Here is a 25,938-nt window from a genome sequence, read left to right on the forward strand (position 1 = left end):
TCTATCTATCTATCTATCTATCTATCTATCTATCTATCTGGAAACAGAACACATCTGGCTTTGGGTTTACATTTCATTACTTTGTGATAATAGCTCCACTGAAATGAGCATATGCAATCTCCTATCCAAAGGCCCTTCTCTGCACACTTCCTGTCAAATATGGATGAATGTATGTCTTAATTGTCCATCAAAATGCAATATATGTCTGCTTCAACCATTCCACAAACATATATTTGCTCACTTTCTTGCATCACAAGCTTAAATGTTCTGGAGGCCGCATCTGCTCGTCAGGCCAAATCACCCATGCGCATTTATGAGACCACTATTCCGGGTTTCCATGACCCAAATGTGAGTCAGCTCCTCCGAGGAGTCATCCGGATCACGTTGGTTGTTTGGTTTAAAAAAAGACAGGCAAATAAACCAAATTTGGTCAAATTGCTTTCAGTTGTGCAATATTTTCCAGGAATTAAGGGTTCCCTTCAACTGAGTTTTCAGCAGACACCAAAGCACAAACAATATGACATTTTTTCATCATAAAATGTTAAAGACGATCATTCTGAGTAAATTAAATGCCCCAAAAAGGCTTAAGGTGTTTATTTTAACAGATGCCATATTAGTGCCAAATTTCCTGGTTCACTTTTGTTACATTTAAGAAAAAAAGGATGTGTAAAACGTAAATACGCTCTCTTAGACTGGACATTTTCCTCAAATCTCACTTAAGCGGAGGGGGGTTCGCGTTAAAGCTCCCGGCTCGACGCCGCTCGACGCCGCTTTCGCCGCATTAAAACGCACAATAAAGGGCTGATTTATGGTTCCGCGTTACACCAACGCAGAGCCTATACGGCGTAGGGCACGCGTCGCCGCGTACCTTACGCCGTAGGCTCTGCGTCGATTTAACGCGGAACCATAATTCAGCCTTAACTCCCGTCTGAAAGCAGAAACCCTGCAGAAATGAGAGCGCGCTGCGGCCTCTTTAAGACAGCCGAGCAAAACAACTGTCCTCGCGTGGAGGAGGGAGGGATGTGAGGAATGGGAGGGATAGAAGGGAGGGAGGGTTGGCTGGAGGACCGAATGGCAGCTTTTACGCAGAGGGCTGTCACACCTGCTGAAACGCACTTCACCATTCAGCACAACAGAGCCCTCTTTTGCGCTCAACTCCAATTAATACACACTCCTGCGAGGTCAGCGCTTCCGTCCCGCTTCTCCGCGTTTGTTCCTGTGTCTTTTTTTTTTCTCCTGATTTTTTTTTTTCTTTTATGCGTGTAGAGCTTGGCGATCCTGTCATGCCCCCTGCGCATGGATTGTCTCTGCCAGAATAGGCGAACAAAGCGCATCAAGTCTCTCCAGAGAGCTGCCTATCACGGATTTCTTGTCTGTAAGTACAGGCTTTTCGGGATAAACATTTGGCAACGTCGGCTTATATCGAGTTCACTTTGGATAGAAAGGCTCTATTAAAGATGGACAGGCTAAGCTTTTTTCTTAGCCCGACGGATAGCCATTTAATTTAGGAAATATTCCGACTTTGGTGGACTAAAAATAATGGCACGGTTTTGGATAAAGCGCCGGTTGCTGGTTTCCTGGGATTAGACTGAAAGTAACTAAACAAATCAGTACTGCAATATACAAAACAAACATTTTACTGCCCCAAATATATAAAAATATAGAGACAAGCCCAAGGCTGCAGAGAAATAAAAACAAACCATAAAAGAGGAAGACTATGGAACACACTGGGATCGAGGAGGTGAGCCAGACGCACCAGCAGCAGCATGAACCCATCAGCTTCGGCATCGACCAGATCCTCAACAGCTCGGACCAGTCCAGCGGCTGCATGCTGCCCAACCGGACCGGGCAGGAGCCGGAGTCTTACGCGCTGGCGGCCCCCAACGTGTACGGCAACGGCTACGGCGGCGTGTACAACCCGGCCTGCTCCATGGCGGCCGGCCTGGCCGGCTCCTACAACGTCAACATGAACATGAACGTCAGCATGAACATGAACGTGAACGTGAACTCCGGGGCCGCCGGGGCCGGCGGCGTGATCCGGGTGCCGGCGCACAGGCCCATGCCGGCCCCGCCGCCGCCGGGGGCCGCGGCCGCACCACACCCGCCCCCCTCCGCGCACCATCCGCCCGGGATCGGACACGGGATCCCCTCCGTGCCCGGCATGGGGATGGGCGCCGCGGCCAACTTCACCTTTCCCTGGATGGAGAGCAGTAGGAGGTTTGCCAAGGACAGACTAACAGGTAAAAATGAGCTACTGAAGTTGGATGTTTTTGCTTCTGAAACTAGAGAAACTAGGGCATCACAGAAAAACAAAACCTGAATTATGGTTCCGCGTACCCTACACTGTAAGATCTGCGTTGGTGTAACGCGGAACCATAAATCAGCCTTTACGCGCATGTTTAACCGCGACACCTTTTACTATTTGGGCTGCAGCTGAATTCTGCACGTTTAAAACTGTGCCAAACATCAACAAAGTGGAACTGATGTTTTAATCTATAGTTTGTAATCTGCAACGAGGCATATGCTCGTATATGCGCGCACAGCCGCTCGTATTATGCTGGAAGGCCAGTCTGATAAACGAGAGGAGAAATTGACACGGACATGCTGATGAATCTGTATTGGACCATCACTCTCCATTTACAGCAGATGACGGATAACGATGTTGCCCATCTTCTTTTCTTTCTTTTTTTCCCTCATAAGGATGAATGGGTTTTTTTTTCTTCTAGGGGCCAATTCAGAAAATAAGAAAATGAGGCACAATAACATCCGGCAGCCTGGAATTTCTAAATTATTATTATTATTTATTATTATTATTATTCGATTTTAATTTTACACAGTTAAAGTTTGCACATTAACAGGCCCTAATTCTGTTCAAATCACAAAAAAAATATTTCATACTCTTTCGGTGGAGCTGACACTTTTCTTCACTTGATTTAAACAATATCAACCAATTTAGTTTCTTACCTTTTTCCCCTATAATATATCAATTAAATATCACGACTAATTCATGATAATACTATGGAGTTCATATGGTTCCTGAAGTGAAAAAAATGCAATGCACGTCTTCTTTCAAAAGCAAAAAAACACACAATGATACTTTGCCCTACAAATAATCTTATCGTGAAAAATTCAAATTGAATGTAGTAGATGCGTGCTTTTAAAACCCACGCACTCTCATATCCCATAGTACCGTTTTATTTGCTGCTGAAACATTTGTATTAACTCACTGCAGCATTTGCCTTCATGTATCAACATATGTTGAATCGAAACGGCAAAAACCTGAATAAGAGCTGGAATCATTCATTTCTTGGATTATATGTTTTAGAAAAACGAGCTTTTGCAGACAATATTTTGTGACAGTATAAGACCTACTATTGGTGTTTTTAGAGTGCATCAGTCTGTTATCTTCTCTTGGAGGTGGAGGTCAGTTCTTAAGTGTTATAATGATGAAAATCAAGATCCCCATATAGCCTGAGTGCGCACACTCACCCTTCCACTCCACGCATTAAATATTCATATTCCAGTTCTTTTGCTGATTAATTATTTAATACTCGAGCACGATATGTCATCTGCAAAAAGATACAGTGTAAATAGGCTTATCAATTTTACTCATGGTCACCGAGGGCCTCTCGATTAATTTCGCTCAGCTTTGTGTCGTTGTAATTATTTCGCAGCTTCTATCTTTTCCTGTGTATTGATCAGCCAAAGATGAGCAGCAGCTACACAAGCATCATACACACACATAGACATATATATCACACACACACATACAATCACACACACTCCAGATTTAGCCTGCAGGGTTTCCTGTAAAAGGCCGTAAATCAGGCGGACCATCATCTATCCTCATAGCATTTTCAATTGTTTTTTTCACAGTTTTTTTTTTAGTTGTTGGGTTTTTTTCGTCGCAGTTTAAGAGGGAACCGGATGAGGGAAGAGATCAACAAAACGGCAGCTTTAAACAGATGTTGCCAAAGGCTTCCACTTGGCATTCCCGGAGGCTGGCAGAGGCTGTTTTGTAAACGAAACCTGTTAAATTGCACCAAAGGCTCTCGTTTTTCACGGTTTGTGGCAGAAATCCATGACCTGCATCGCGGCAGCCAGAGCTGAAAGAGCTGTGGAGTTACGGGCCTCGGATATCTGTAAAAACGTTTATTCTCTGGTGGATTGTGGATATCATCATGTCGTCTCTGCAGGACTAGTGGGCGTGAAATCATTTATGTCGTCTCCCTGGTATTTGAATCTCCAATTTTGCCACAATATCCACGTTGTGTAATAGTTGTTATTATTATAATCATCCTTATATTACAGTAATAGAAAGGAGGGCAAAACTGAAAAATACATTATTTTCTATTTTGAATCTTTCCTTGAACAGAATATTATTGGTATTTTTTCTTTGTTTAAATACATATCTTATTTTATTTCTAAATATCAAAATTTCGTACGTTTATACTTTAATCCTTTCATTTTTTTAATGTATTGGTATTATTTACATCTTGATATATTTATTTCATTTTTAGAATTTCAGCATTTTAATGACGATTCTTTCTTTTCTTTTTTTAATTATTTATTTCTGTTTTGCTTCAAATCTGTTGCGAGTTTTTTTTTTGTTTTTATTAATGGTTAATAATATGACCTTTATAAAATAGATGTTAGTGTTTATTGGTAATATTTTCCCCTAAATGTCAATTAATTTTGTAATTATTCTAATTGAGAGAGTTATTCTGTTTAAAATATATTAAAAAATAGGAAACTCAGTGTATGTCGTGAAAAACGCTTCCTGTACAACGTAGCCAAATTTGTCAAAAATGTTCAAGATTAATTAAGATATAGTGGAATCTAAAATAATGCAGTTTTAAAGAAAGAAACGTCCCACTAATTCATCCTAAAAACTACTTATTTTTAGAACACCATACCACCAGCAGATATACTAACAATAATAATGGTGATTATGATTATCAAATAGTAATAATGATGACAGAAGATGATGCGGATGTTGATGTATTTTAACAATAAACAGAGTCATAATGCAACATGAGCAGCTCAATAGTCCACCCACCACCAATAAAAAACATAATTAAAGCCTTTTTCTGTGCAGTAAATCTGTGCCTGGACGTTGCTGGCAGCAGCTTCTCTCCGCAGAGCTGCTCGTCCTTCTGTGTGACAAAACAAACGCATCCTCTCCTCTTTTTCCCCCGTATAGTGTAATAAATAGCAATGTGTGTTCACGTTATATTTCAATATCCCCTTTAGAATCCTTCACGGATGTATTTATTAGATTGCTCCAAAGGTAATATCCGCAGTGGGGAAGGGAGGCGCTGTCACCGAGAAGTGTTATTGAGTATAAGTGGTTTTATTATGGCAAACATATTCTCCACGGTGGCATTTTATTTTTTGATAATGCGTATGCTAAATTGTATTACCCAGGCAGCAGATTTAGTATTTTCACCATGTGTCCCTTTTCATTTGATGAAGATGGCCTTAAATTCACATTATGCCATCTTGTTGTATTTTAGTCTCACATGCAAAAGTTTAAAAGCCTCAGTTACTCCTAGTCTTTTGGTTTTATCAAGGTTTTGAAGATACGTATTTTTTTCATGGACATTATCAGCATATAAACAGACAGTATAATAATGTTAGACGTAGTTGGCTGAGATATATATATATATATATATATATATATATATATATATATATATATATATATATTTTTATTTTTATTTTTTTTATTTATATATTTATTTATTTATTTATTTATTTATTCATATATTTATTTATTTATGGGATTCAAGGGACACTTAATTACACTGATTTTTTTTGTACTTACCCAAACTGTACAGCATTGGTTTGCTTTGCGCCATAAGATAACTTTAGTGTAGAATTGGCGCTATACGAGCAAAGTGAAAAATTGAAGGTGAATATTTATTAGGGATGATTCGTTTCATTTTGGTTTAAGAGAGTGAGGTTTCTTTATGCAATGTCGGTCTGTTAAAATGTTTGGAAAATGAATTATGGCAGGCATATTGATCTGTTTATCCAAGTGTTAATGACAAAGACTTTTACATATAAATCCGAGGATCTCGACGACAGTCGAAGGATGATGATGATGATGATGATGATGATGATGATGATGATGATAAATCCTAACATACAGTATATTTATATAGCCTACATTTATGATCCAACCTGAAAAAATGACCCCAAATGCTTGAATGTATTATTGCAATGGTCATATTTACTAATTGATTGTGACGCTCTTGGGAATGTTTGTTTGGACATATTTTTTCATTACAACCAGATTTAGAATCTATAATACTTTAATTACACAGCTACAAACTGATGTTGTCGGTGTGACACCACATCTCATTCATTTTTATTGTGAAAGGCCACTAAGCTTATAGCAATAACAAAGATGTCTTTTTTTTTTTAATGATTTTTGCAAATTTGATTTGATCTAATGGAGTCTTGTACCATCTTATGTAAAAAGTAGAAGGTTTTAATTGTTGCAGTTTCCTGTCTCAGCCTAATATGTTTTACACCTTCCCCTGCAGACACGGTGTCCGTTGCACCGGCGGGTCGTATATTTATATATTAATCTGCGTCTCAGCCTGTAAGGAAACGCCTGGCAGCAGTTGGCATCTCCAACACGGCCTGCTGCACGTCGGGTCGCCCCTGAACGTGCTCGTATGCGCCTGGCCCATTACTTAGCGCGCAGATGGCTCGAAATAGCCTTCTAATGCAGTAATATTTAGCCAGACCTGCTGCAGAGAGCAACAACAGCCAGGCCTGCTGCAGCTTCAGCTCCATCTCCCCCCACCCCCAATGACCCGTAACACGTCACATTGATTTAGGCAACAATATAAGTAAAAATATGATCACTCCCATCAAACAGGCATCGTGAGGAAGTTATTGTGAGAACCTGCATTTCACTGGAGATCCATGAAGCGCGTTCACGAGTAAACTGGTAAGGGCCAGAGAGGTGTTACAGCCTGTCTCCAGCAATATCATATAAATAAACGGGGCCTTTGTCATTATAAAGTCATTATTAAATACCACAGATGCCTCTGCAAGTCTCAAAAGGAGTATTAGAGGGGGTACAATTACGCCTTTATTATTATTGAGCATTGGAGCTCGTTGTAATGCGAGGCTGTATTTTAAAGTTATAAGACTATTACCATGCTGGAGAAGATTAAAAATAACAAGAAAGAAAGAGGGGTGTTCGGTATTGCTCTAAATCCCGGATAAAAGCCAATAAAATCAGCAGGTTTACGCGTCAGACACTAAATCTGTTTCTCATTTACGCAAACGTGATGTAAACCTGCAGCCTGTAAACCTGTGTGTGTGTGTGTGTGTGTGTGTGTGTGTGTGTGTGTGTGTGTGTGTGTGTGTGTGTGTGTGTATAACAAATGAATTTTCAGTTTGCTGCAACTCCGCGCGTCTCAGCCCCCCCGAGGGGACACCTATGCAGATGTTTTCATATTTATTTCAGCTCCTGGTGAGCTTTTCTGACAAAACAAAAACAGATAAACAGCCTGTACAACAGCAAGCCAAACAGGCTTTCAACAAGGATGCAGGGAGAGAGGGAGAGAGGGAGAGAGGGAGGGAGGGAGGGAGGGAGGGAGGGAAGACACAAACTATTTATTCAGCTTCAGAATGAGAACGTGGCTGAGGGAGTGGATCCGTGGCCAACGATCTAGTTACATTTATTGATCTCCTGTTTATCCCCGGCTGACAAAATAGACAGGATTCGTAGATATTTTATGATGCAGAAGATAAGTTATTAATACTCATCATGCAGCGTGTGAGAGTGAACCACCGAGACAGCAGGTTTGGAAAAAGAGAAAGAAAAAGAAAAAGTAGGATGGATATGACAATCAGGATGTGATTTGGATTTAAAAATATAGTTTCCATCAAAGTAAATGAAATGAAATGGCAATACATTTGATTCCCTAAAATGAATATGTTATTCAAACAGTATGTGATGAATCCTGCTGAAATTCTGTGACAAGAACGTGTTTATTTCTTCTCCCATTAAGGTCCCACTGCTGAAGTCTGAGTAACAAAGTTATGAAAGAATATTTTGTTGGAATATATTTACATGTAATAGTCCTGAACTGTTTCTTTTTTGTGGTAACACAGATAAATAATACAGAGAAATATAACAGTGTTTGAACTTGAGCAAAATCACCAACTAGACTGTTTTATAACAAGCATGTTTTTTGATTCTTGGAGCATTTGTGAGAACTAACAATCACAGGGATGTCTAACATGTTTTTTCTGGGCAGTTTTGAACCAGGGGGATATGTGCAGAGGTCTCTGAAATCCAGTTAAAGGGTTAAAGAGCTTTTATCCCTTCATTTGTAGTGGGTGACCCTGATTGCCAGGCTCTGACTGGCCCCTGCTCGTGCTTGATTTATCAACGCAGCGCTGCCAGCCGATTTCTCAGAATGGCAGATATCTCATTGTATATCTCATTTTGTAGTAAAACGTCTCCAAACGCAAACTGAAGAGACTCCCGTAAATGACATTAAAGTAGACTCTGTTGGTGATTTAGGCCTCCTTCATGTGATTAAGTGCTGTGTGTCGGGGCCGCCCGGCGGCAGCTGCTGCTGCTGCTGCTGCTGCTGTTGCTCCAGATGTGGGACCTTACTGTGTCTCCCTTTCCTTTAGGGGAGCAGGCAGAGGAGAGCCGAGCCGGGGAGGCCACGGGGGGCCCAGAGAGCGCCGGGTCCCTCTGTCCTCTCCCCAAGGGAGACATCGGCAGGGTCCCCGTTTGGAGCACGGTGGAAACATTAGCCAAATGCTATTACCCTGAGCTTGCCCACCTGCGAGACGGCACTGGCCTTCTAGCAGACTATCCTTTTCCAAAGGGGGCTTGCCCAGGTGAGTCCTGTGTCCTAGAGACATCTCTGACTGTCTTCATCTCACATGTTTAGCACTGATGCTGCACCACATCTTTGAATCTCTAGTTTTTCTGTCTTTCTTAGTGACTTTAAGGGCCAGTCCCAATCCCCCCATAGTCCTACTTTTCAGCCCTACCCATACATTTTGTGCGTTCCCCTGAGGGTAGTGGTGTCCCAATTCCTCTTTGCATGTAGGGCTAGTGGACATAACGAGGGCTAGTGTGTATGAATCTAGCCCTTCACAGCGAGGGATTTCAGATGCTGACTCGCTGATCGAGGGCTAGAGAAATTTCCCAGAATGCTTTACGTCATCATTTGCAAAAAAACATGGCAGACATTTCTTATTTTTTAGTGAATAAGATCAATATTTTGAGGTAGTTTCTGCATAAAAATGCATTTTGATTACATTTTTAGCGAGAAATATATATTTTACTTTCATAATATTCACTCAGTGAATGTACATAATCACTCGCTTGGACGTTGTTGCGAAGTCTTTTCAGATCTTGCCAGAATAAAGGCTGATTTATGGTTACGCATTACACCAACGCAGAGCCTACGGCGTAGGTTACGCGATGACGCGCGCCGTACGCGGTAGGCTTTGCGTTGATTTAACGCGGAACCATAAATCAGCTCCTGAGCCGGCGGCTCTTCTCATGCCCGAAAACATCGGAGCAAATTTCTTAACAGGCGTCATTTGGATAAACTGAGCCCAGGTTGGGCGGACATTTCTAATTTTTAGTGAAAAAAATCAATATTTTGAGTTAGTTTCTGCATAAAAATGCGTTTTGATTACATTTCTAGCGAGAAATATATATTTTACTTTCATAATATTCACTCAGTGAATGTACATAATCACTCGCTTGTCCGTTTTTGCGAAGATCTTGCCAGAATAAAGGCTGATTTATGGTTCCGCGTTACACCAACGCTGAGTCTACGGTGTAGGTTACGCGGTGACGCGCGCCGTACGCCGTAACCTACGCCGTAGGCTCTGCGTTGATTTAACGGGGAACCATAAATCAGCTCCCGAGCCGGCAGGCATCGTAGCAAATTTCTTAACAGGCGTTATTTGGATAAACTGAGCCCAGGTTGGGGATCTTAACGGTTACTTTTACGTCTGAAAAAATATAAAAACTTAATAAAGTGGCATATTAACAGCGCTACAGCGGAAATTAAAACAGCTTTTAGCTCTGGGCTTCCTGATATGGTGTGACGTATGTGCAAACGTAACTACGCAGTCGCTTACGTACCCGAACGTAAACCATGCAGTGACGTAGCAAGTGGTGTCCCAATCCCTAGGGAACATTACAAGGGCCCTACGGTTTGTGGCTTCATTTTTAGGGCTAGTGGTAGAAAGTAGGGGGGGGATTGGGATTGGCCCTAAGCGTCTCCAGCTCACATGTGGAGCTTTGTGAGCTTTTCCAGCCTCAGCGTGACCGTCAACTCACACGACTATTTTCCCCACTCCCTCCCCAGCTGCCCTCTCACCCTTCTCCGTGACCCGGCGCATCGGCCACCCGTACCAGAACCGGACGCCGCCCAAAAGAAAAAAGCCTCGCACCTCCTTCAGCCGGGTGCAGATCTGCGAGCTGGAGAAACGCTTCCACCGGCAGAAGTACCTGGCGTCGGCCGAGCGCGCCACCTTGGCAAAGGCCCTGAAGATGACGGACGCGCAAGTTAAGACCTGGTTTCAGAACCGGCGGACAAAATGGCGGTAAGACTGCAAGCAGGAGGAGGAAATTCTATTTCTATTTTGCTTTTTCTCCAATATGACCTCCTTCAGCAAAACAAGCAGACTCTGATGGATTTTCCAGAAGCTTTTTGACTCTTACGAAGGCAGGATGTTGAGTCAGAGCAAATGTTTTCAGCTTTGAATGAGTCTCTGCTCTGCCGTTGCTTGTAAAATGATTACTGATGTCAAACGTTGAGCTGATGCTTTTGGAGCAGTTGTACAACACAACACCTATTTTTGCTTAGCTGTGCTCGCCGGTCGAGGCCAGTTCACTTTACCAAGCACAATTACTCCCGAGCCTCCTGAAAGACCTTTTAGAAAGCTGCTGTCCGAAGCAATACAGGAACACTCACAGGAGGAATTGACTGCCGAGTCCATCTCCAGAACACGCAGCCCTCCTTCACTTCATTCTAACGGTTGTTTATAGCCATTTGGACGTAAATGAGTAGGAAATTAAATTATGATTGCCTGCCCATTGTTAAAGGGGCAGCACACATGTTTCAAAAGCACATTACAACAACTAAATTACCTTAAGTCATTACCTTAAGGGTTTTTTTTATGCTTAAATGGCCCTAATGCTTTTAAGAACACATCCTATTTAATGCACACGGAAAACAGTTAAAAGCTTTGTTCTGTTTCTGTTTCAGCAAATTTATTGGCTTCTTTGTCTTTAGATAAACACATAATATACCAATTAGATTAAATGATCTTTTCAAAAAAGTAAATAGTACAAAAAAAACAACACCCTCCAACACCTCGGTCTGCTACAAGCTGTAATAAAATGAATGTGCTCATAATAAAACACTGCAGCGCTGCATCCTGACTGAACGGCACGTCACGAGTAACGAGGGAATAGGTTTAACTCGTTTTTCTGATTTCCTTCTTTTGCTGAGATTCAAGCTGTTTCCCCCGTCGTGGGCTCCTGATAGGATGAGCATGAGGGATGTCTTTGCGTGACGACTACGCTAGTAACAAGAGGATGATCAAATCAACAGCCAGGGAATCAGATTATGATAATGCTGTTAACAATAATGTGTGGCTAATGGATGGAGGTTGGTGTGCATGAAAGAGTGTTTTTTTTTTTTTTTTTTTTTTTGGGGGGGGGGGGGGGGGGGGGGGTCGTGTCTTTGAGAAAGAGGTATGCTCCTGTTTGTGATTCCTACCTGCTGTTTGGATTTATCTGCCTCGTTTTGTGATGATGTCAGGCATCTGTAATTTATGGTTTTATGAGTGGAATAAATATTAATATATGAAATAGTTTAGGCTTAAATTTACGGAAGAGTATTAGGGCCAGGCAAGAGAAAAAAAATTTGAGAGTGTAAGATTTTTTTTTTATTGTGCACTTCGAGAAAAAAGACGAAATGTCGAGAAAAAAGTGGAAATGTCTTTTTTTTCGACATTTCGACTTTTTTCTCGAAATTATACTTCAACATTAATCTTGACTTTTTTCTCGACATTTCGACTTTTTTCTCGAAATTATACTTCAACATTAATCTTGACTTTTTTCTCGACATTTCGACTTTTTTCTTAAAATTTCGACATTTTTCTCAACATTTCAACTTTTTTCTCGAGATTTTGAATTTTTTCCTCAACATTTCGGCTTTATTCACGAAAGTTTGACTTTAATCACAAAATTGTATTTCAACTTTATTCTCGAAATTTCGACTTTATTCTCGAAATTTCGACTTAATTCACGAAATTTCGACTTTAATCACGAAATTGTACTTCGACTTTAATCACGAAATTGTATTTCAACTTTATTCTCGAAATTTCGACTTTATTCTCGAAATTTCGACTTTATTCTCGAAATTTCGACTTAATTGACGAAATTTCGACTTTAATCACGAAATTGTATTTCAACTTTATTCTCGAAAATTTCGACTTTATTCTCGAAATTTCAACTTTATTCACAAAATTTCGACTTTTTTCTCGAAGTGCACAATAAAAAAAAATCTTCCCTTCTCAAATATTTTTTTTCCCTGCCTGGCTCTAATACTTTTCCATAAATTTATAGATAAAAAACAGGAAAATACTTGATGTCTCCATTCATTCTGCAACCAGTAGCAATATACTTTTCACATTTCTTTTATGTAGAAACAGAACCAGAGTGTGGACCTTATTGAGGAGCCACATGTTCATATTGTTTTCACCTGGACATCTCTCTAACATGCAGAGACTGGATCTGTTGAATTATGTTGAATGTTAAAAGGAAAACAGATGTAGCGTTTCACCTCGAGACAGGAGGGGCTCTCCATCCCTTCCCCTCGCTCCCCCCCGTCCATCCCGCCAGCATCTGTCACTCATCTTGATCAGCTGTCGCGTAGCCTGCAGCTAAATTCGGGCGGTACAGGTGTTGAATAAGAATCCAGGCGTCTGAGCCATTTTGCAAAAGAGCATTGTTTATTTGCTCGTTTGTCAAAGCCTACAGAAAACGCTCTTCTTTCCACCCATTTATCTTGATTCCCTCATTGTTTGTGCATCCTAGTTCGACGGCTCCAGTTTCACTAACATCATTAGACCGCAAACCCAAACAAAACAAGAAGAAACAACAAATGAGGATGACACTTTTGGCAAACTGTCTCCTTTATTTATTTTTAATGTTTTAATTTTTTAATTTTACCCCTCTATATATGAAACTCTGACTTATTTAAAAATCGAAACCGGGGAATAGTATGAGACCTTATTTTCCCCACTTTTGTAACTCTGAAGTCACCAAATAAAGCAAATCACATGAAAACAGGTTTAATTTCTTTTCTAAATGCAGTTATTTATCTTTAAAGTTGGTTTGTATTTAGTTGCACCTGAATCTTATGCAGTGATCAGTCTCACATGAGTCCATAAACCGGATTAGAGTATTTATTTTTCTTGCCTTGGTTCATTTATTTATTTGAGACCTGAATAGCTCAAAGAAGCCAGTAATATACGGTTCAATTATGAAAGGAGTCTGCAGAAAAATAATACAAGGTTTCCATGTTATCCTCCTTTTCAGAGGAAATCTAAATATAATTTATATTTTAAAAGAAGTAATTACTTTTAAAACATAAGTAAAACAGTTCAAAAGTGCTGAGGAAAATGATGCATGTGCCTCCATGTAAGCCACTTGGTATGTTAAATTCTTTTTACACACCCTACTCTTAACTTCTGTTCTCCGCGCTGTACAGTCTCTAGCCAAAAACCTTTATCACTCCTTGCAATTTATAGTATGTTTTTTGTTTTGTTTTTGTCTTTGTTTTTTTGTCTTTGCTTCTTGTCTAGATACCTCTGTTACTTGTCCAATATATCCATTCTTTTTCAATGTTTGAACCCAAATTATTAGTTTTGTTTTGTATAAAACCTCCTGAGTCGAGGTTCATAAAAGGGTAGGCATAATACGCCTTGGCTTCAGCCTATACCTTTTCGGTTAAAATATTGGACCTTTTTTATGTTGTATTATGTTGTATCCAAATGGACTGAAATAAAAACTCAAAATCAATCAAAATCAATGACTATAACCATGGTACTGGATTTAACACAGCTCTCCTCTTGTCTTCCTCTCACCTGCAGGAGACAGACTGCAGAGGAGCGAGAGGCGGAGAGGCAGCAGGCCAACCGGCTGATGCTGCAGCTTCAGCAGGAAGCTTTCCAGAAGACGTTGAGCCAGCCGCTGCAGCCAGACCCCCTCTGTCTGCACAACTCCTCCCTCTACGCCCTGCAGAACCTGCAGCCCTGGGCAGATGACAATAAGGTGACCTCCGTCACCTCCGTGGCATCTGTGGTGTGAGTGCGTGTGAGTGTGTGTGTGTGTGGGAGTGTGTTAGTGTGTGTGTGTGACGTAAAGAAACTGGGAGGGAGGGCGAAGGACAGAGGGAGGAACAAAGCTGGGAGTGAAATGCCTTTATCAAATGGTCGTCAGTGTGAATGGACGAACGAGAGGAATTTCCTCCGTTTATTCTGTTTCTCACAATAAAACCTGGGATATCGTAGCTACCAGGAATGATGCTCGCTTTGGAGAAGAGAAAAAACTGGGAGCTTCCTCATTGCTCATTGATCGCTACCAGCACCGTGATGGGGGTGTGTGTAGACAGAGACAGCTATCTGTTACTGCCAAGACCTGCAGAAACACTATGCGGACTTCACAGCTCAGGAGCATTGCACTCACATTGCTGTTTGTCAAAAATTAAGCAGGTCTACAACTGTTATCTTAAATTTCTGAAGTCTGTTGAGTCATATCCTGCCTTACACCAAGTTTCCGCTTTTCCTTCAGCTGTCGGTCTAAAAGAGAAGAGGGCACTTACCCCTAAGTGCCAGGAAACAAATGGACACCTCTGTACATGCCCAACTATCAAGACTGTACTCCCCCCTTCACTTTGGCTCTGGATCCCTCACAATGCGGCAGAGACTCTCTGCCAGTAACGGCAAATTTAAAGCCCCCCCTCAACCCCCCCTTCCTTTTTTTCTTTTCTTTTCTTTTTCTTTGCTTTTGACTTTGTACAATGTAGTAAATGCATGTTTTAACCCTTCTCTGTGTGCACTTGGAAGTACCACTGACGTCAGCAGCTGTGGAGGCGGATCTCCGACCACGGTGGGGCAAACTAGTGGCTGCTCGGCCCCGGTCATGGATTCCTCCTTATGTTCAATTCAAAAGTGTTTTATATTAAATGATATTGTGACTTTTTGAAAAGACGCCAAACCTCTCTCTTTTTTTTGCCTCGCTCACCTCATTCACTGCATGTTTGGTTGTTTATCGCCACTGTGAAAGCAACGCAATAATACTTTATGATTTTAGGGAGCGGCTATAGCCTCTCTGGATTCAGTAATGATCGCCCGGATAAAGAAGCTTGCAGAAGGACGGTGCGAAGCTTCTTTGTCCATAATAACTGATGACTACAGCTCCCACGTGTGAATGTGAAGCAGGGCATTGGCAAAAAAACTAGAAAAACTGCAAACGACACCCTCCTCGGATAAACGAGGGCTCAAAAACCAACGTTGTAATGCAGAAACCTGGTTTTCTGAACCCTCTTGTGTCATTTCAGCAACTTTATGTTCAGATCTGATCTGATCAGATCTGTTCAGCGATTGGAGAGCAAAAACCAAAAGTAGTGCTGGGCGGTATGACCAAAAATTTATATCATGGTAGTTTTCAAAATTATATCGGTTTCACGGTATATAACAGTATTTTTTTTTTTATGCACAACTGGGTGTTAACCACATTTTCTAATGATTTGGAAAGGAATTGCTGCAGTAAATTGGCTTAGAATGGCTTATTTTACTGTCATGAGTAGGAAATATTGTAGAAAAACATTAATGTCCATACTAGTATAAATATAGATTTGCATGGCCTAACAAAATGATGCCGTTTACAATGAGTTGGCGGCACTTATGATTCTAATGAAGTGAGAGAATCAGAATGCATGACAGTTGTAGTCAAAATACAGAACCCTTTTATTTATCAAAATTTGCAAACAACGTTGCGGAGAAGTGGGGAGCGGTAGCTACGTCTGCTTGTAGCTTAGCTCTGTGCTTTTCGTATAAGTTGGGGATTGCTGTTTGGCTAAAATATTTTCGACTCGGTATCTCGTATCTTGGATCCAGAGTTTTGATCAACTCCCTGAAGCCGTGTTTTTCTACGGTACTAAGTGGTACCATGTCTTTGGCTAGGTGGACCGTGATCGCGTTTGTAATCTCAATCCACCGTTTGCTCTTTTTATCATAGGCAGTCCCCCTAGCAAAGGCGTCTTTAAGTGTTGTCTGACTTGACTTTTCTCCCGCACTTCTAGTGTTACCTGTAGACGTGGTGGACGCAGATCTCAGCTTCATGCATTCTTGATATTCTATCACATGTTTGCGGCTGAGGTGGTGGAGCAAGTTGCTAGTGTTGCCTCCCGCGGCTACAACTTTAGCTTTAAACACTTGCAGATGATTGTTGTTTGTTGGACATCGTCTTTTTTAAAGCCAAAGAATTTCCACACAGCCGACACGGCTCCTCTTTTCGGAAAAACAAGTTCCCCTGTGTCATGTTCTGGAACAGTTGTGGGACTTTCGTTTTCAGCCATCTTCACCCACATGTGTCCGCTGTAAACAATGCAACTGCTAAACAGTCCCCTCACAAACAGTGTCCAGCGGTGCTACGTTCCACCGCCCGGCGGGACGTAGCGCTGCGCGGCGTTCCCAACTTTGTGTACGCTACTGTACATACTCACCGGTATTACGGTATATGAAAAATTCATATCACAAGAAAAATAAACACCGGTATTCGGTATGAACCGGTATACCGCCCAGCACTAACCAAAAGCAACAACATTCACAGCTCCTCAGTGGTTGAAGGTTTGTTTCCTGTTCACTGTGACTTAAACAGAATTTTTCATTCTCATTCAGCTTGCTGTTTATTAGAAGCTTAATTTGAGTTGGGTCTAAGCCAAATGAAAAAAAAAGCAACCCGTGTATGTATTTGTAGTAGGACAGTCTTTCACAACAAAGCTTTTTTTCTTCCCTTTGTGGCTTCCATTGTTATCTCGGCCAACGAGACACCCAGCCGTCGTAAACAGTCGGTATCAACACATCCAGGTTATCATGCGAGCGCTTATCGCTCGAGTCAAAACAAAAAAACAACCTACCTAGAAACACAACACATAATTCAGGTTCCCTGCTCGTAAATGAGCCGCCAACACCGCCAACGTCACAGGAAGTGAGCGTCGCCACGCCTTTCACCCGCCTTTCATGACTCTTTGACCCGAGAGCAGAACGCTGGCCTCATGTTGATCTTGGCTGCTCCTGCTGGAAAAAAAAACACAACAAAACCTGTCGCAAGAGTTTTTTTGTGGGGGGGTTGTTGCTTGGCAGAGGTGTCAAAAGTATTCACATTCATTACTCAGGTAGAAGTATAGATACTAGAGTTTAAAAATACTCCTGCAGAAGTTGAAGTATCAACTCAAGTTTTTTACTCAAGTAAAAGTATAAAAGTACTGGTTTCAAAACTACTTAAAGTATAAAAGTAAAAGTAATGTAAGGGGGAAAAAAGCCATTAAGGACAAAAGCCATTGAAAATGAATGCATCTTAGTATAATGCAAATATATTAAAGAAGCATATATGTGTACTATTGAGCATTAACATGTGTTTCAGAGAGCAGAAGATATGATGACTAGTTGCCTATAAGTATTGTAATGGTGCAAAAAGTCAAACTTAAGTGGCATGTTATCATTTATCCTAACCTTTATTGGAATGTACATCCAAGTTTAGTTTCAGGAATCTGAGGGAACGGATGTAAGAACAAAACTGGACAAGAACATCTGAAACAACCACAACCAAATTCACTCTATCCGGATGGAGCAATTTAACTGGATAGTTTTTTTTTAAAGGCCAAAATGAAATAGAGTAACGAGGCTGTTTTTAAAATGTAAGGAGTAAAAAGTACAGATAATTGCGTGAAAATGTAAGGAGTAAAAGTAAAAAGTCGTCTGAAAAATAATTACTCCAGTGAAGTATAGATAACCAAAATTTCTACTTAAGTAAGGTAACGAAGTATTTGTACTTTGTTACTTGACACCTCTGAAAACCAACAACAAAACCTGTCCACAAGACATGTGTTTTTTTGGGGGGGTTGTTGCTTAGATATGACTGTCATCTGCCGGGTGGAGCCTGCAGATCTTTGCTCGGAGCGGTTTGATGATCAGGTTGGAAGCAGCTGTCTGCAAACGCAGCCACCCTCGACCAAGCCTCCGCTCTCCGCAGGGCACAAGGCCAGCGTTAGCCAGTTTTTCAGGGCGTCTCGCCTGGTTGGGATCGTGTCAATAACACGCAGCTCTTCCAGGTGACGCCTCCTCAACCCCCATTTCCTCTCCTCCCTCCCTCCTTTCATCTCTCTGTCTCGGGCCCTGAAGACGTGACTTGGCCCATTTTAGAAAAATTCCTTCCCTTTACTGTTTTCAAAACCCTGCATTGTGTTTTGCTACAGGTGCTTAAAGATTTTTCTCCTCTTCTGTTTTTTTTCCATCGCCACCAGAGAGCCCTGTCCTTATCCAATAAAATGTCACCGCACAAGATGAACAAGCGCCCAATTCTCAGGGTATATCAGCCTTCCTATCAAGCACTTTGTTGTGAGCGCCGGCACTACAAAACTATTTACTACATGCGGTTTGTTTAGCTGCTTTGTGTCACGGTCTGTCTGTTCTCATCCGCTGTTTCCACTCCTGAAAAACGTACCAAACATGTATGTCACGATAAGACAGCTGTTGATGCTCCTTTTGCATTCAGAGCAGTCGTCTGAAATACGTCGCAGCTTTGTGACAATCAGATAACGTAAAAAAGTTGTGTAAATAATATAAAGCAGGTCGTGTAACATAAACAGTGACACGTTTTTACATTATCGATACATTTTCTCATGTCGTGCACTTGGTGTAAAAGCTCAGCGGCTCCTATAGCAGGGGCGTCAATTGGGTATGGCAAAGTACGGCAGCCGCCACACCTTGGCTTCAAGGGAAAATGTAAATGTTTGTTTTTTAAATACATTTATGGAATTACTCTGTGTCTATTTGTATTGATTATTCTATTACTTAATACATATAGAATAACTACAAATGCAAATCAGAACAACATGATCGATTTCGCTAGTTATTTTACACTGCAAAAACTCAAAATCTTAACAAGAATATTGGTCTTATTTCTAGTTAAAATGTCTAATTTTTAGTAAAAAAAATCTCATTACATTTAAAAGGAGCTTGAGGTCGGATTGTGGCAAGATTTATGAAAAAAATCCGTATACATTTTAAGTTTTCTAATAATGTCAGATGAAGCGTTCCAAACCCAAAAGAATGACGCTGCATGCGCGTTCTCCCCGTTCTCCCGTGCCGGCTTCACTGTTGGCTGCAGTACCCCCAACGGCCGTCGTGGTGAAGGGTGGCGCTAGAGAGTCTCATTTCTTAAAAGGAGCCTCAAGCTCCTTTAAGACAAGACTCAAAAACAACCATTTTCACCTGTTTCAAGTAGATTTTCAATTAAAATAAGTGGAAAAATCTGCCAGTGGAACAAGATTTTTTTGCTTGTAATGAGAAGATAAATCTTGTCCCACTGGCAGATTTTTCTACTTATTTCAAGTGAAAATGTACTTGAAACAGGTGAAAATGGTCAAATAACAAGTTATTTTTCTGGTAATGATTCTTGTTTTAAGTGTAATGAGATTTTTGACTAAAAATGAGACATTTTAACTAGAAATAAGACAAATATTCCTGGTAAGATTTTGAGTTTTTGCAGTGAGTGAGACTGCATTTGAAAAAGTTTCAATTTTCTTGACCACACAGATAAGCTACATAGACTTCTGTGATGACTATTTGCTGGACGTGTTGATTGATACTCTAGTTAAGTTCTGTGACTCGTAACCTTGCCGTACCTTAGCTTCCACTGAATTGACGCCACTGTCCTATAGGCACCTAGGCAACGACCTCAACATCACCTCTCACCTTTTTTCCTCCCTGGCAGATGAAACAATATCACTCTGTACTTTTAACAACCAGTTTCGGGCTTTGACAGCTGCTTGATTTCAGAGGAAGGCAAACACTGAGTGACAGTGCTAAACTCTATAAGCTCGCTGCTAATTTGTTGACAAGGGAGGACTGTGTTGTCAAAAGGCTTCACGGTTCCCGCCCGTGAACTCATGCCACGGTCCGTTACTCCGAATGACTTGTGGAATAACAAGTGCACAATGAAGGGGGAATTACAGTTAAAACTAACAAAAGTCCTCCACTGTTATTTGTTTTAAAATCTATAATTGTATATTCACAGAATCGTCTTGTGCTCACCTGCAGCAGAGCAGACTCTCCCTAAAGTCTGGTCAAGTATCAGCCACTTTACCTTGCAAGCGAAGCAGCAACTGTGACAGTCTTGGTTCAGAAGTGCAAGGGCTTGTAAATGTAATGGTTGTTCTGATTGTTATTGTTGTTTTTATCTTCTTATCCGTTGCTTCTGGAGATGAATACTTCCCAGTGATGTGTGCTGACTTAAGAAGAAGGATTTACATTTGTGTATTTATTATTTTTGCTGAATGCCTTAAAGAAGGTATGTGCTGCCGTTCGTGGGCTGTTTTTAATAGTCCGGTTAGGACATGTCGGTAATAATGAGGTCACTTTAGAAATGCCTTGGCTTGAAAAGTTTCATTTTTTTGTCTTTTCTTCCTTTGACTTCTCAGCCATCCATCCATTATCTCTACCCACGTCTTCCTGTGTAGGGTCACAGCCTATCAGAGGTGTCAAAAGTATTCACATTCATTACTCAGGTAGAAGTATAGATACTAGAGTTTAAAAATACTCCTGTAGAAGTTGAAGTATCAACTATATATATAAAAGTATAAAAGTAAAAGTAATGTAAGGGGGAAAAAAGCCATTAAGGACAAAAGCCATTGAAAATGAATGTATCTTAGTATAATGTAAATATATTAAAGAAGCATATATGTGTACTATTGAGCATTAACATGTGTTTCAGAGAGCAAGAGATATGATGACTAGTTGCCTATAAGTATTGTAATGGTGCAAAAAGTCAAACTTCAGAGGCATGTTATCATTTATCCTAACCTTTATTGGAATGTACATCCAAGTTTAGTTGCAGGAATCTGAGGGAACGGATGTAAGAACAAAACTGGACAAGAACATCTGAAACAACCACAACCAAATTCACTCTATCCGGATGGAGCAATTTAACTGGATAGTTTTTTTTTAAAGGCCGAAATGAAATATAGTAACGAGGCTGTTTTTAAAATGTAAGGAGTAAAAAGTACAGATAATTGCGTGAAAATGTAAGGAGTAAAAGTAAAAAGTCGTCTGAAAAATAATTACTCCAGTGAAGTATAGATAACCAAAATTTCTACTTAAGTAAGGTAACGAAGTATTTGTACTTTGTTACTTGACACCTCTGGAGCCTATCCCAGTCCTCTTCTGGCAAAAAGCAGTTTGGGTTTTTATCCTGTTTTGGTCAGATGGTAATAAAGAGGACAGGACATATTCTGAAACAGGCTGCTAAATGAAACACAATCATACATATATACCCTGAAGACTTTGGTGCAAATGCAAAGAAAAGAAAGCTCATAGATTTTTGTTTATTACAAGTAAAAAGGGTAATAGCCTTGAAGTGGAAGGATGTTCAGAGTCCTAATTCCACGCAGTGGTTAAAAGAGATGTCTTCACACCTAGTATTGGAAAAATGTACATACATTCTAAGAGGTAAAGTTGGAGAATTTAATGACATATGGTCACCCTTTTTACGTTTTATGGACAATCTGCCCAATGATTCTCATGGACAAAGATTAGACGACAATTAATTCGTTTTATTTTTTTATTTATTTTTTTTATTTATTTATTTATTTTTTTTATTCTTTACTTTTGATTATTACTACTAGTTATTTTATGTATTAACATATTTTCTGTTGAGTACTTTTGCTGAGGACCCTGGGGGGGAGGTTAGGGAGGGGGGGGTGTTTTTGGGCTTGTTATGTATGTTTTGTATGTTTATTATAAGAGTGAAAATCAATAAACAGAATTTGAAAAAAAAAAAAAAAAAAGAAACACAATCAAATCAAAGATATTAAAATGTGAATTAAAGTGATAGAGTGGTGACGTTAGCAGGGTGTCCCTCCCCCTTTCACCCAATGATGCACCGCTGTGACTGAGAAAGATAAAGCGTGGACAAGGAATGCTTTCAGCAGATAAACTACATTCGTAAGAAGAAAGAGAAAAAATATATCAATGCTGTGTCAAAGAAGTGTGAATGGTAATACTAGATGGTTTGAGAATATGGTTTTTAGATGACAACCGGCTGCTCGAGCATGAAATTCCAGGAGCTTCAAGTCCCTTCCAGCTGAGTCAAGTGATGAATGAAGAACTCTTTCAACACGCTGACAGCTACAGATGGATTTCAGAGTTGGCTCGACGGGCTGGCAGGACACACTGTCACGACTCTTTCAGCTACTCATCCACGCTCTCTCACACACGGTTATACAGATGCATGTTTGACTCCTGGAACACGTGCAAGGACTAAATCTAGTATGGACACAAACACAAGGAGTAAATGATACTGTTTTTCTGGTAATGATTAACCATGTCTTGTCTAAACCTCAGAGGATACCAAGCAACGTCAGGGTTTTGAACTGGCTCTGTGGTGATGAAACATCAACATTTTACACTATATCAAGTAAATGTTAAGGAATCTGAATGAAAGTGTGTGAAAGTGAATGGAAATATGTTCAGTGACTCCTTCTGCATCAGCATCACATGAACCATGACAGACCTGCAGACGTGTCCTGACAGTCTGTGACACATTAAGGCTTTCACAAATTTTCAGCCACGCATGAAGTGGACTCATTCCTTTTAGCTGCTGCAGGTTTTAAAGATTAGTCACATTTATTTCAGATAATTTTATATATTATGTTTGGGAAGACTGAGATAACTCATCTGCTGTTTTTGTCGACTGCAGATTAGTTTTTTTTGTCCTGCAACGGAAAGTATTTTGAAGCATTTTGACGAACCAGCTCACTACAGGTGTTTTGTGGTGATGTCGTGGAGGTTTACACACAGAGGCAAATACATCTACATCTACAGATTCATTTACAGTGTCAATGAGTAAAAACACACTGCTCGCAAAAATTATTAGTTTTTATCACTCAGGCCCTGTCCCAATACACCCACTTCCCCTACTTTTCATCCCTACCCCTAAATTTTGCGCCTTCCCGTGAAGGTAGTGGTGTCCCAATTCCTCTTTGCATCTAGGGGTAGTGAAGAAAACAAGGGTAGTGGCTATGAATCTAGCCCTTCACAGCGAGGGATTTCGGATGCACTCTAGTTGACCGAGGGCCAGAAAAATTTCCCAGAATGCTTTTCGTCGTCATTTGCGGACTGAATAAAAAAAAAAACATGGCGGATATTTCTTATTTTTTAGTGAATAAAATCAATATTTTGAGTTAGTTTCTGCATAAATATGCGTTTTGATTACATTTCTAGCGAGAAATATATATTTTACTTTCATGATATTCACTCAGTGAATGTACATAATCACTCGTTTGCCCGTTGTTGCGAAGTCTTTTCAGATCACGCCAGAATAAAGGCTGATTTATGGTTCCGCGTTACACCAACGCAGAGCCTACGCCGTAGGTTACGCGGCGACGCGCGCCGTACGCCGTACCCTACGCCGTAGGCTCTGCGTCGATTTAACGCGGAACCATAAATCAGCTCCCGAGCCGGCAGGCAGTTGTTATTCCGAAATTTTTGGAGCAAATTTCTTAACAGGCGCAGGTTGACCCGGCCGTGAGCTGCTGCTGCGCCCCGGACCGGCGACTCTTATCATCGCCGAAAACATCGGAGAAAATTTCTTAACAGGCATTATTTAGATAAACTGAGCCCAGGTTGGGGATCTTAACGGTTACTTTTACGCCTGAAAAAATATTAAAACTTAATAAAGTGGCATTTTAACAGCCCTACAGCTGAAATTAAAATAGCTTTTAGCTCTCAGCTTCCTGATATGGTGTGACGTATGTGCAAACGTAACTACGCAGTCGCTTACGTACCCGAACGTAAACCACGCAGAGATGTAGCAAGCAAAATTTAGGGGTGGTGCTGAAAAGAAGGGGTAGTGGGGGTATTGGGACAGGGCCCTGGGAAGATTTCAAGTGCCCTAAAATCTGTGGCTTCTTTTTTTAGGGGTAGTGGTAGAAAGTAGGGGGTGTATTGGGATTGCCTTAGCAATCAGAATATAAAACTCAAACTCAAAAGTACTTTATTTTTCCATTAGGAACTTCGTTGCGGGAGCACAAAAGTGCAAGTGCAAAAATCACAGTCCACGCATCCTTACATGCAGTACAATAATAAAAACAAATTCCTACATAAGCACAAGTACTCGTAGCAAGGGTTAAAAACAATCACATAGGCTACAGGATAAAAAAGTTACATAGGGTAAAAGAAAGAGACAGGTCTATAGAAAAAGGAAAGACGGGTTAAGTGTTTAAAAGTGGGATTGAGGTGGGGATGAAACTGGATGATGCTCTCTTTGTCCGGAGTGGGAGTGACCTGTATCTGATTCTGATGGTAGTGTAGTGTAGTTGCCATGTAATGTGTGTGTTGTGTCTGTTGCGATCTGTGTGCCTTTTTTCTTGACCTGAGTATTGTAGATGTTGATCAGTGGTTCCTGTTCCTGACCTATGATTTTATTTCTGAGTTTGACTATTTTATTTAGACTGTTCCGGTGGGTGATGCTGAGTGAACCAAACCAGGCTGGTATGTTGAATGTGAGGATGGATTCAATGAAACATTTATAGAAAGCAGAAAGTATTGTCTGATGAACCTGGAGTTTACGAAGTTTACAGAGAAAAAAGAGGCGTTGCTGACATTTGGAAACAAGATGTTCACTGTGAAGTTGAATATAAGGTAAGGAAATTATTGAGAATGTCCACCTCTATGTAAAACCTTCAATTCTTATCAGAGGTGTCAAGTAGCGAAGTACAAATACTTTGTTACCTTACTTAAGTAGAAATTTTGGTTATCTATACTTCACTGGAGTAATTATTTTTCAGACGACTTTTTACTTTTACTCCTTACATTTCCAAGCAATTATCTGTACTTTTTACTCCTTACATTTTAAAAACAGCCTCGTTACTCTATTTAATTTCGGCCTTTAAAAAAAACTATCCAGTTAAATTGCTCCATCCGGATAGAGTGAATTTGGTTGTGGTTGTTTCAGATGTTCTTGTCCAGTTTTGTTCTTACATCCGTTCCCTCAGATTCCTGCAACTAAACTTGGATGTACATTCCAATAAAGGTTAGGATAAATGATAACATGCCTCTGAAGTTTGACTTTTTGCACCATTACAATACTTATAGGCAACTAGTCATCATATCTCCTGCTCTCTGAAACACATGTTAATGCTCAATAGTACACATATATGGTTCTTTAATATATTTGCATTATACTAAGATACATTCATTTTCAATGGCTTTTGTCCTTAATGGCTATTTCCCCCTTACATAACTTTTACTTTTATTAGTATTTTTGAAACCAGTACTTTTATACTTTTACTTGAGTAAAAAACTTGAGTTGATACTTCAACTTCTACAGGAGTATTTTTAAACTCTAGTATCTATACTTCTACCTGAGTAATGAATGTGAATACTTTTGACACCTCTGTTTAGGACGATAAAAACAACTTTAAAACCACCTTAAAACACATCACGACAGCACCATCTAGTGTAAAATACCCGGTTTCATTCGTCCCGCCTCCTCTTAAATCCTATTGGCTGACGTGACTCCTCCCCGCTGATGACGTTCTCGCTCCCTATTGGCCAGAGCGAGTGCTCGTC

The 25,938-nt window shown here is 40.5% G+C and overlaps 1 protein-coding gene across 4 annotated transcripts; it reads left to right on the plus strand.

Annotated features, from left to right (window-relative positions):
* Positions 1-1,071: 1,071 nt before the first annotated feature.
* On the plus strand, positions 1,072-15,301 carry tlx2 (T cell leukemia homeobox 2). 4 transcript variants are annotated; one of them, XM_061726131.1, is made up of 5 exons: positions 1,074-2,240; positions 8,671-8,883; positions 10,377-10,614; positions 14,176-14,356; positions 14,876-15,301. In XM_061726131.1, exons 1-5 carry the CDS (start codon positions 1,718-1,720, stop codon positions 14,885-14,887), a joined length of 1,167 nt encoding a protein of 388 aa, XP_061582115.1. In that variant the 5' UTR covers positions 1,074-1,717; the 3' UTR covers positions 14,888-15,301. The 4 variants fall into 4 exon arrangements, with proteins under 4 accessions (XP_061582113.1, XP_061582116.1, XP_061582115.1 ...); XM_061726130.1 differs by lacking the exon at positions 14,876-15,301 and having other exon boundaries at positions 1,131-1,181; positions 1,267-2,240; positions 14,176-14,392; XM_061726129.1 differs by lacking the exon at positions 14,876-15,301 and having other exon boundaries at positions 1,072-2,240; positions 14,176-14,392.
* Positions 15,302-25,938: the final 10,637 nt, after the last annotated feature.

This window comes from Cololabis saira, chromosome 7 (assembly GCF_033807715.1).
Source record: "Cololabis saira isolate AMF1-May2022 chromosome 7, fColSai1.1, whole genome shotgun sequence".
In the NCBI taxonomy this organism is placed as follows: domain Eukaryota; kingdom Metazoa; phylum Chordata; class Actinopteri; order Beloniformes; family Belonidae; genus Cololabis; species Cololabis saira.

Coding starts and splice junctions, on each gene's coding strand:
- tlx2 (XM_061726129.1), top strand. CDS start 1,718: ATGGAACACACTGGGATCGAGGAGGTGAGCCAGACGCACCAGCAGCAG. Junction 2,241..8,670: donor TGCCAAGGACAGACTAACAG/GTAAAAATGAGC, acceptor CCTTTCCTTTAG/GGGAGCAGGCAGAGGAGAGC. Junction 10,615..14,175: donor AACCGGCGGACAAAATGGCG/GTAAGACTGCAA, acceptor TCTCACCTGCAG/GAGACAGACTGCAGAGGAGC.